The 12,500-nt window shown below is 42.5% G+C and overlaps 1 protein-coding gene across 1 annotated transcript in view; it reads right to left on the reverse strand.

Moving 5' to 3' along the window:
* Positions 1-12,500, reverse strand: part of LOC311121072 (uncharacterized protein) — a gene marked incomplete at its 5' end in the record, with an annotated part of 289,117 nt that overhangs the window by 23,881 nt on the left and 252,736 nt on the right. The window contains 14 exon segments of the mRNA XM_084157921.1: positions 827-880; positions 984-1,037; positions 1,141-1,187; positions 1,190-1,193; positions 3,288-3,332; positions 4,768-4,812; positions 4,960-5,064; positions 5,238-5,285; positions 5,566-5,685; positions 5,944-5,991; positions 8,059-8,112; positions 9,611-9,682; positions 9,900-9,935; positions 10,271-10,327. Coding sequence (XP_084014047.1) covers positions 827-880; positions 984-1,037; positions 1,141-1,187; positions 1,190-1,193; positions 3,288-3,332; positions 4,768-4,812; positions 4,960-5,064; positions 5,238-5,285; positions 5,566-5,685; positions 5,944-5,991; positions 8,059-8,112; positions 9,611-9,682; positions 9,900-9,935; positions 10,271-10,327 — 789 coding nt within the window.

Below are 12,500 nucleotides of genomic sequence, written 5' to 3' on the forward strand. Positions count from 1 at the left end.
GAATTATTTGAAACAAGTAATTTTTTTTCATTTCACTTCACCAATTTGGACTATTTTGTGTATGTCCATTACATGAAATCCAAATAAAAATCCATTTAAATGACAGGTTGTAATGCAACAAAATAGGAAAAACGCCAAGAGGGACCAATACTTTTGCAAGGCACTGTAGGTTATAGGGGCGAGGGATAAAGGGGGTGAGGGGATGAGGTTACAGACCGCTACTCCAGCCTTTCCCTGGTATCCTGGGTTGCCTGGTGGACCCCTGTAGGAGAGAGGATGGGGGTAAGACACTATCTCACACTCACTGTCTCACACTCACTGTCTCACACTCACTATCCCACTCTCACTATCTCACACTCACTTTCTCACACTCACTATATTACACTCACTATATTACACTCACTGTCTCACACTCACTATCCCACTCTCACTATCTCACACTCACTTTCTCACACTCACTATATTACACTCACTGTCTCACACTCACTATCTCACACTCACTGTCTCACACTCACTGTCTCACACTCACTATCCCACTCTCACTATCTCACACTCACTTTCTCACACTCACTATATTACACTCACTGTCTCACACTCACTGTTTCACACTCACTATCTCACACTCACTATCTCACACTCACTATTTCACACAAACTGTAGTAATGAAATATACCCTAACAGATGCATAGTTATCAACTAACTACTATATGACATGTCAACTGCTACAGCTACTCTGTTAAAATGCCATAGGTTTTGTAGACTATCCAGATAAAGTGAAACCCCATCACATGCACAGTATTTAATGATTGTGTTTGTTCCTGTTTACCGATTCTCCCTTCGTTCCCACACTGCCTGGGGTCCCTCGCTCGCCCTTCAGGCCCTGTCAATCAATCAGTCAGTCAGTCAATCAATCAATATGTTCAATATATTCATTCATATTAATTTATATAAATGTGATCAAACAGGAAGTTGATGTATCTTACAGGAAGCCCAGGTGGTCCCATAGAACCTGGGTATCCATTAGTCCCGGGAGGGCCCTGACAAAAACACCATAAAGATGCATAAATAATACAGATGCATAAATAATGTATCTAATCAAACTTGATCTAACATGTATTGATGAAGGTAGCCATGACTCACCGTTTCACCCTTCACACCTGGTGGTCCTGCTGCCCCTCTCTCACCCTCTGACCCTGGAGAGATAGAGAGAGGAACAGATGGAGAGAGGGAGAGAGGTGAGGAGAGGAGGGACGGAGCGAGGGAGAGGTGAGAGGTGAAGAGAGAGGACAGAAGAGGAGCGGGAAGGAGAGGTGAGAGGTGAAGAGAGAGGACAGAAGAGGAGAGGAGAGAGGAAGAGAGGAGAGGGAAAGGAGAGGGAAGGAGAGGTGAGGGAGAAATGAGGAAAAGACAGAAGAGAAGAAATTAGAAAATAAAACAGAATAGAAGAGATCCCAAAAGAGAGGCGAAATGAGGACTATAACTTCAGAATGCGAGCTATCTGTGTCATCTCCATCACCTCAGCGATGTTGTTACATATCCCCATGTTCCCTGGGAGAAGGGAAAAGTAGCACACTAAATTAAGTATGGATTACCCTGTCGAAATCTGTATTCAGACTTACAAACACTGCAGAGGTAGAAAGCATTACCCTGGCCTACACAAACACACACAAAAAACCTAACCTTAACCCTAACCCTAACCCTAACCCTAGCTCCTAACCCTAAAACTAACCCTAGCTCCTAACCCTAACACTAATTCTAACCTTAACCCTAAACCCCCTAGAAATAGCATTTGACCTTGTGGGGACCAACAAAATGTCCCCAGTTGGTCAAATGTTGTTTGTTTACTATTCTTGTGGGGACTTCTGGTCCCCACAAGAATAGTTAAACACGTCCACACACACACACACACACACACACACACACACACACACACACACACAAACTCCCCAGCCCCACACACACATAAACCACCCTCCTGGACCATCCAAGGACAGGACCAGTCAATACAGAATGAGGGAAACAGCTAAGTGTTCTTTCCAATGTTCCATTGAGAACTTCTCAATGTGACTGTATCTCTTGTTCTGTGACCTGCTGCTCTCTATGAGGTTTCAAAGCAGGCGATGTGGTTCCATGACCATGACCAAATCATACTGATACCCTCAGAGTCAGCCACCCTCTCCCCAAACCAGCCAGAGGACTCATTCATTATGGATTGGATTGATTTTCATGATGCAGTCAATGTATTTCAGACGACAGCTCGCTGCTTCGCTCTCTCTCTATCTATATATCCTTCTTCTCTCTCACTTTCTGTCCCTATTTCTATCTCTCCCCCCCCCCCCCCCCCCTCCTCTCGGCACATTTCTATCTTCCTTACCCCTCTCTCGTCTCCATATCTGTTCTCTCTCTCTCTCTCTCTCTCTCTCTCTCTCTCTTATAATATATAAGGCAACTGACAGCGTAAAGCCATTCAAATCCCTGTTATAGATTCAGTTCAATGTCTTATCAATGTAGCTGAGTTTCATTACGATGAAAAATCTTTCTCAGCTTCTACTATTCAATCAGAGAGAAAATTATACAAAGCCAAGTGCAGAAGAGACGCACACACACACGCACACCTGAAATTAACGCTCCCTAACGTTTCAAAATGGATTCCATGCTGGGCTCGCACCGTTCAACCATTACTGACTTCCATTCTGCTAAAACAATGGAATGAAAAGGGGGGGGGGGGGGGGGTTGGTGCTGTCTGCACGGCACTACCACTCTCCATCACTTAGACAGGGGAAATAATTGAACAACTGGTGAGACAATAGAATGGTTTCCTCATTTGAAATAACTTTCATTAAAGAGCTGGAGAGATGGAGATGGCAGAGCCAAATCACTATGAGCACTACCTCCTGCTGATTTAAAGAGATTCAACACTCGCTCACAGTGTTGATGGTGTTTCAAAGTATGCAATTATCCTTGAAATAGAAGCCAGGTGTGTGTGCCGACAATTTACACTGACGATAGCCTGAGGCCGAAATGTTTGTGTTTTGTTTTCACATTTCATTAATGCCCTTTCTTACACTATAATTTTTTTGGGCACCATGATATTTAAATAAACATAATTATTTTGCATTCAAGCCTCAGTTTTGGATTTATTCATTTTTTCGACAGTGTGCGGTTCTCCATCTCTTCCAGTTTCAAAGTAGAAGAAAGATATGGAGAGAGAGAGAGACAGACGGACACAGACTCACACACACACACACACAGATGTGTAGTACAGTATATAGATGTAGTAAACTCACAGGAAGTCCAGATGAGCCTTGAGGACCAGGAAAACCAGGAGGACCCTGTAGAGGAGAAACAGGCAATGAGAGGGGCAGCTAAAACAACTGTTCTAAGCATTGTAGACAGCAACACTGACCCTTAGCCTGCCTGTTAAGGTACTACTCCAATCGGCAGAAGGGTTACTCATGTATATGGTGGAAATTGGCTGTATAGACAGGTTGATGCGCACGCATCGATGAGGCAGAAGGCCATGTGGTGTTATGATTCTGAACGGTCAGATAGCTAGCAACAATGACAAGAAGCTGCCATGTGGGGAATAGTAAGTGGCTCGTTTCAATTTGTTGTATCTTGTTATTGATACTATGTCTTGTTTTGAGGTGTTTTGACTCATGTCATGTCTATGCTAATATGGCTAAAATTCACTAGCTAGCTAACCAACAACTGTAACAATGTATTTCAGAGACAACAAGTTCAAATTCGTTTGTATGTTTTCAATAAACATTTGGAGACTAAATATAGTTTACAGGTTGTCAACAATCTAAGCCAACTCTGTCTGTTTTGCCCCATAGTTGCGCAACACGTCTATCTCTACTCTCCTCCCTTCTCCAAAAGTGTGCAAACTTCCCGTTACTGATTTAAAAGCGTTGGATTGGTGTAATTATTAACTAGAGGGAATTTCCACAATTGGTAAATCCATGAAGTGCACACTTTGAGAGAAGGGTGGGTAATTGGGACGTACCTTATTGAATTCAAGGCCCATGTAGTTCTAAGATATACCACTAGAGGGGTCTATGACCTCACATTTTAAGTATCAACATGAAGTTGCTTTACTCTGCATGATCCTTCACTGATTAAGCTTTATAAGAAACACAGGCCATGTAAACGCTATGGCCATGGTCCAACACTTTAGAAATGCAGCCTTCCAGGAAGTATGCACTGACCTAACACAGTGGGATAGGTGAAAGCAAGGCGTCAAATAGGCTACATAGTCATGTTCAAATCGGTGATTCCTTCCAAGAAAATGAAGAAAGATACATTTTCAAGTAGTTGAACATGGCCCAAATAATGACATGGAATAAGAACTAGTGACAGAAATGTAGCCTTGAGGTACTGAACATGCAGCACAGAAAGAGGGGTGCTTCAGAAATAGACTTTGCCATTCCAGTGTAACAGACACTGTACAAACAGAAGAACATCTGTGGTCAATTAAAATTCAGGAAAGCACAACGTCAGTAGGAGAGCCAGTCTCTCCATTAGAGGAAGAAGAAACCAGTTAAGACAGAACAAGAGCTCAGAAAGGAAGGAGTCTGCTTTGGGGCAGGAGTTTTTCCTGACCTAGTATGGTATGGTCAGGTAAAACTCGTGCCTCTAGCTATTATAGACAACCCAGTTCTGTTTACAGACACCATGCTTTGACTCTGTTGTGCTGGCTTATAATGTCTCTATACAGCCTTATGAAGTGTTATAATGCCTTAAAATCTCTTGTTTTGAGCTCACCATATTTCCTGGTACTCCAGCCTGTCCTCTTTGCCCCTGAGGACCCTGGGAAATGTAGGCAGAAAGGTACTTCCTGTTAGAGATTCAAAACGCTAATAACACGCAACTCGCTATATTTCACCACACTCACACACACACAAACAAACACGCGCACACACACAGACACACACACACAAACAAACAAACACTTACCGTCTCTCCCCTTATTCCAGGTGTTCCTGGGTGGCCTGGTGTTCCTGGTGTTCCTGGTCCGGAGCAGCCTCCATTAGCTCCATTGGTGTTGGTGTTGGTGGTGGTCTACATAGAAAATAAGATAAATCCATCTATGAATCAGTGTGTGTGTGTTTGTGCATGCTTGCGTGCGTGGTGTGTGTGTGTGTATGTGCATGCATGCGTGCGTGGTGTGTGTGTGTGCGTGTTGTGTGAGTGTGAATGTGAGAGTTGGATAGTTAAAGACTGTGTGGACGTACAGGCGCCTGTGCGGCCTCCTCCATCTGCAGCCTTTGGTTTAGGAAACACTGTAACAAAAACAAAGAGGTCATAGGTCAGAACTATGACTCTGCCTAGGTAAAGCTTGGGATGGATTGGGTCAAAATCAGAACCAAAACTGACAGTGTTTTTTCCTGGTCAGTGTTATTGATTCTTAAGAATCATGTAGAATTTCCATGATTCTACAGTCTCATTCTGACCAACCAACAATATATATGCCCCCCTAACCACCTCACCCATGCACCCCTAACCACCCTCCCCCATGCCCCCTTGCCCCCCACCAATGCCCCCCTCACCCCCGCCTCTCACCCTCTCACAGCCGTCGGGGGCGTGGCCTATTTCAGTCTTGCCCTCATCTCCCTTCTCTCCCTTGGTGCCCGCCATGCCTGGTACCCCTGGCAAGCCCTTGGAGCAGTCCTCACACACCTCCTGCAGCAGAGGACACACACACACACAGACAGACGTTTATAACCCTTGGAGCAGTCCTCATACACCTTCTGCAGCAGAGGACACACACACACACACACACTTTTATGACATGAAGTGTGTGCGCTCAAACTGCATGGACATAGTTCATGCATGTTTGTGTTATGTATAATCACATTAGTGCAGCTCATGCATATCAATCCAAGAGCACTACTAGGGAACTCTATTTCCCAGAGTGCACCTCCCTACCTCCTGTCTTACCTTTCCATTTCCTCGACTGGGGTCCTCATCCTGAGGCAGCCTCAGGTGCTGAGGAAGGGAGGGGGAGGGGGAGGGGGAGGGGGATGTCAGAGGGGGAGAGGAGAGTAAAATGTAAAGGAGAGGGAGGGGGGAAAAGGCTCCAAGTAGATGTTGCCCTTAGGCACTGATCTAAGATCAGTTTATCCTACACAAATCCTAGCTTTAACCACTAGGCAGCTGCCAATGTAAAACTGATCTTAGATCAGCGTCTAGGGGCAAGTTCATCCAGTAAAATGTTGGTATACAATTATAATTTATAAGTACAGTCGACACAGTGCAAACGGTGTTGAACTGCAGTACAGTCCACATTTGATGAATGATCCGTTCAGAAGTTGCAAATAGCACTCAATTCCCCATGTAGTGTACTACTTTTGGCCAGAAGCACATAGGGCACTAGAGGGAATAGGGTGCCATTTAAGATTTGCCCAAGGAGACACAAAACGTTCAACATTTGTGCGTGTTTTTGCAAGTCTTTCAAAGCACGTTGGTATTCAAATCCAGGCATTTATTGGGCTCATTGTTGGGAGTTTGAAAGTTGATTGATTTACCTACATGGGTGGTCTGAAACATTCTTACCACTCCAATCACACCAGGAAACCCACTCACAGTACAATACTGCCACATTTGAGCAGTGGGGCCCTTCACACAGTGAGTGAACCTGTGAATTGCACTTAGCCTGATTTCAAACCCATTTAAAACCCATTGGCTTTGTTCAAACGGTTGTTATTAGCCAGAAGAGCTAATTTGAGCTAGCATGATGCAGCCCATTAGGTTTGTTAGAATAAGGCTGTGTGCATTAACAGGATCTCTCAGAGAGAAGAATCATTATATGTCAATGATATTTACTTTATACTTTCAATATACTCCTCTTTATATATCCTGTACTTTTGCTAAATTGGTATTTTATCCTTTTTAAATGGATTCATTTGTATTCAACTAACTCGTCTGTTAAATTACGTTTCTAAGAACGTTTTGTGGTTTTAAAGATATGTTTTTATTAGCTAAGATTAAGATAAGAGTGAATTAAGAATGTATCTAAGAGTGAAAAGTTTTAATAGTCTGTTTAGTGATTTAAATCCATTGACATATAACATGCAGGCAGGGCCATGGAGCTAGAGAGGATCTGGTGGGTCTGTCTGTCTACCGATGTTAAGACTGGAGCACTTTTTGAGTGTGTATAATGTGTGTGTGTGTGTGTGTGTTTGTGAAGCCAAGTTTCCACTGTGGGTAGTTTGATTAATGTGGGGACGGTGTGTGTGTGTGATTGTGTGCCTGCGTGTGTGTGTGTGTGTGTGTGTGTGTGTGTGTGTGTGTGTGTGTGTGGCAGGCGGCTGAGATGGATGCCAGCTACATGGAAAATAGAGCTCATAGAGCAGTGCTCTCAACAGCAGATCTGCAGGATCTTACTGTACTCAGCATAAGGCTGAACAACAGAGTACAGCAAAGCTCTTTGACTCAAACTAATGGCTGCACTCACACACTCACACTGAATTTATGGCACTATGCCAACAATGTGTGTGTGTGTGTGTGTGTGTGTGTGTGTGTGTGTGTGTGTGTGTGTGTGTGTGTACGTGCATGCATGCTTTTGGGGCACAAATCAATGGTTAGTCTTTCTGAAAGGCAGAAAGTGCATTTCAACAATAAAAGTATTTGAGCTGAGTGTGAGGACATTAAACTATTTAAACCAGATGTTCATTTTTCTAACTGCCACTAAGTCGTGGTGTGTCTACTGTATAGTTTCATGTCCAAAGTCTAGAGATCCTCAATGAACTTCTGCCAGAGTGCTCCACTCACAACACAGACCAACAACCCAACCAGGCTCCTCCCTCCCTGCATCGTCCAATCACAAAGCTGCAGCACTCATCTAGCCCCGCCTTCTTTGTCTGGCATGGGTTGGGGTCAAATCCATTTCAATTTAGACAATTCAGCTAATGAATTACAATTCTAGAATCAGAAAGTGCCATTGATATTCACTGACAATGACGATTGTTTTTCTCAATTCTGGAATTTGATTTTCAATCTGATGTGTCTGAATTGGAATGGAAGTAACTCCAAACCTTCTGTCTGTTTACTTACAGTTCTCCCAGGCAGACCCGGCTGCCCTTGTACCCCATCGTTGCCAGGGTTACCCTGAAAGAAGGAACTGAGATTCAACTGGTTTTAGCCTATCACAGGCTTGCCACATCCCTCTCCACCAATGGTCGGGGGGGGTTACAGGTTCGAGGTTGTAGGAACAACCAATCACCCGTGTTCTCCCTTTCCTGGTTTCTTTTGGTTCCGTTGTCTAGTTTTTAAAACACTATTTAAATTAATTTAAATAGTTTGATTCATGTTTGGTTTAAATTGTTTGATTATTTTGTCAATTCCTTTTTTATAAACACACCAGATTAAATACCATGCAGGGATCACTGTGCAAGAGGTCAAACAATATATATTTTTTAAGTGCTTTGATTTGAAAAGGATATTTGTGTGCAAATTTGATTTATGCACACAAAGTTATTTGGTGCTTGATGAACACATGAACATCAAATTCAGAAAAATCAATCTATTTTCTTACACAGTGAACTCAGCCTGGTCTTCATCAACCAATATTACATCTTCGTTTCCCATTAACCTGGTTTAAATGTGTAAACTGTTGTTGAGAATTAGTTTCAATTGAACATTTCCCACAAAATCAGAGGAAATATTCTCCTAAAACTTTATTTGAAGGTTTTGTAATTCATAATAATTGTACTAATGCTAAAATAACTATTTAACTATGTATAAAGAGTTTATAACCAAACCTTCAAATGAAGGGATTGTCATCAATATTCCCAACAATCCCAATGTATCATATTTTGATAGTAATACTCAACATTCCCAAAGCTTCCCACAAGAGTTAGTGAATGTTTAAAGCAGTGCTATGATTTAACAAAGACTCCCATTAATACATATATTTACAGCCCACAAGGTTAACAATAGCATAGAGCTTCATTACATGAATACGGTTGACTTTACATTTTATTGTATTTATGCAATAGTTGTGTAACATGTTTACATTATGAATGTAAGATTAATAAAATAATTTGCTATTTTAATTTGGTATTAATTTGCATTTAGAGTTGCATTAGCCACGACCCCAAGCTGCCCAAGACAGAACCCAATATTCAAGCCAAACGTGAAAAGGAAATGAGTGACATAGAGTTAACGGAAACATAGAATAGAAACATAGTGTGGAGGAAGATGAGGAACAAGAGTGAGAACAATGGAGAGAGAGAGAAGAGTGTGTGTGTGAGAGAGAGAGAAATATAACAGCCAAGGTACATTCATGTTGATGAATGACATTAGAGAGATACAGATGTATAGAGATAGAGAAGAATGGGTAAGGAAGGAGTACATTTACATTTTAGTCATTTAGCAGACGCTCTTATCCAGAGCGACTTACAGTTAGTGAGTGCATACATTTTTCATACTGGCCCCCCGTGAGAATCGAACCCACAACCCTGGCGTTGCAAGCGCCATGCTCTACCAACTGAGCTATAGGACCCTTCCTGTACCCCTTGCCTGTGTGTTGTAAAGGGTTAATTGAATTATATTCAATACAATTCAATAGGACGTGACCCCACCACCCCGTTCCCCTCTCTCCTACCTGGGGTCCTGTGATGCCGATGAAGCCCTGTGGCCCAGGAGGACCAGGAGGACCTGGTGGTCCCGGAGGCCCCTGGAACACACACACCCACAAACACACAAACACACACACAGGCACACACACACAAACACAAACACATCCAGTGACTGAGCGAACAACACAATATTGACAGGCACCATTTGTAGCCTAATTGTTCAACAACAAACACATATTCAATTGATATTCAGTCAAATGACACAAATGAAAATCAAGAGGCAGACATGGCTAGTAGATGACAGAGAGATCAGACCTGCCAAGTGTTTCCTCCCAGAGTTCCTGGGGCTCCCTGCAAGGCAAGAGTAGTCAAAATCAGAGCACATCATCAGCAGATCATATGTGTTCATGAACAAACACTGACAGATGAACTCAAAACCAGTTAAAAGAGAGCCGAGCGTGTGTGTCCCCTGCAGAGAGATAATACATCTGTAGATTAACTCAGAACAAGCTAAGAGTTGTGTATGTGTGTGTGTTTCTGCATGTATGTGCACCCCCCACCGCACTCGGAGAGATAACTGCTCTGAAGTTGAACTCAAAACAAATTTTAGATGACTACATTGAGGCATGTGTTTGTGTATGCGTGGATGTGTGTGTGTGTGTGCATGTTGATCTAGCCATACTCACCGGTCCTCCTGTTCCTGCGTATGGAGGGCTGAAACAGTTACAGTCTCCAGGTTCACCCTGAAAAGCACCCAGAAAACACAGACCTCTTATAGATCACACAGAGAAGCTGTGAAATAATCAGTGGCTGCCAAGGGAAGCCAGGCTTCCCCAAAAAATTGACCAAGAAAAAACAACATATAAAATAAATGTATCTTTCGAAAATCTAAATAATATATTTTGTCTCTCTGTGTTTCATAATTTTCCTTCAATTAGCAAAAGGCTGAATGTATCTCACTGGAGAAACCATCTGAGAGAGCGAAACAGAGCCCCTCTGTCTCAGTATGTGTACCCAATCTATCTGATGCTGTCTGCTCAAAAAGAGTATGATATTGTTGCCGCCCGTAGCATTGAATGCAAGGGAAGCCCGCAAGCATTTGGCCTCCCTTGATAAAAAAAAAGGTTAAGGAATAGCCAATCAGTGTTGAGCTAAACTGAGTGAGTGTCAAGGGAAGCCAGTTTTCATTTGGCTTCACACCAACCACATCACATCAAAAGCAAAATATAATTTACATAAAAAAATGCAATTGTTGAATCTCATTGTGTTGTTTCCTCCAGTGGCTAGCTAGCTAGCTAAAATCGGCCCTTTCCTAAATTAGCCACTAGGGATTTGGACTTGTGGTTTTACCTAATACTCTGTACTGGCCAATGATTACAATGGCAATTCTGATCCAACCATAAATTCATACATTGTGCCCCTGATCTGAGAGGACGGAAGTTCAATATGTAGCTAGATGTAGTATGCTTATGTTAACTGGCTGGCCTGGCACATCGTTGAAAGGAAGTTAGGCTAGCGAGAAAGCATGTTTGCCAGGTAGTGAATGACAACAAAAACGAAAAGCGTGTACTGTATGACAGAGTTATAGACTGTTTCGGCAACATGAAAGAGAGGAGGATGGCGTTGGTGTTGTCTACAAGTAGGGTGAGTCAACATGTTTTTTCTACTTGCCCGCACACACGCACGCACACACACACACACACTAACCTTGTGGGGACATACAATTCAGTCCCATTCAAAATCCTATTTTCCCTAACCACTAACCCTAACCCTAAACCTAACCCTAACCAGTACCCTTACTCTAACCCTAACCCTAACCCTAACCCTAACCCAAAAACCTAACCTTAACCCTAACCCTAAACCTAACCCTAGTTCCTAACCCTAACCATAAACCTAATTCTAACCCTAACACTAATTCTAACCTTAACCCTAAACCCCCTAGAAATAGCATTTGACCTTGTGGGGACCAACAAAATGTCCCCAGTTGGTCAAATTTTTCTTGATCTTCTGGTCCCCACAAGTATAGTTAAACACGTCCACACACACACACACACACACACATACACACAGAAATCAGTAACATGGACAGCCACATCATATTTAGTTTAAGTTGATTGGACTAAATTGTCTTTGGTATCTTTTAGTTGTCACTGTATTAGACTAAGCATAGGTGATTTGATGATATTGAAGTTGAAATGGTGCTGGAATAGTGGAGGTAGCTCCTGTTTTCTTTGCGACTTAGGGTAACTCTCCGTGGTTCTAAATCAATAGTTGTTTCGTAGTCCGAAAATGTCGGAAACATGAACTTGCTTGACCATGCTGTAAGTCATGTAACTGTTTGTTAGATGCAATATGTTTTGTGGACTTCACAGGACAGATGTTTCTCTCCAGTTTTGTGATGAAACAAAGTTGTGGTTGAATTTATTCCGCCACTGTGTCTTCTATTAATAGTTTAATAGTCTTAGTCCTGTTCAGTGGGTCTGATGGTAGCTCTAATTAATAGTCCTAGTCATGTTCAGTGGGTCTGATGGTAGCTCTAATTAATAGTCCTAGTCCTGTTCAGTGGGTCTGATGGTAGCTCTAATTAATAGTCCTAGTCATGTTCAGTGGGTCTGATGGTAGCTCTAATTAATAGTCCTAGTCCTGTTCAGTGGGTCTGATGGTAGCTCTAATTAATAGTCCTGTTCAGTGGGTCTGATGGTAGCTCTAATTAATAGTCCTAGTCCTGTTCAGTGGGTCTGATGGTAGCTCTAATTAATAGTCCTGTTCAGTGGGTCTGATGGTAGCTCTAATTAATAGTCCTAGTCCTGTTCAGTGGGTCTGATGGTAGCTCTAATTAATAGTCCTAGTCCTGTTCAGTGGGTCTGATGGTAGCTCTAATTAATAGTCCTAGTCCTGTTCAGTGGGTCTGATGGT

Source organism: Coregonus lavaretus, assembly GCF_964263955.1.
Source record: "Coregonus lavaretus genome assembly, chromosome: 3".
NCBI classification, from domain to species: domain Eukaryota; kingdom Metazoa; phylum Chordata; class Actinopteri; order Salmoniformes; family Salmonidae; genus Coregonus; species Coregonus lavaretus.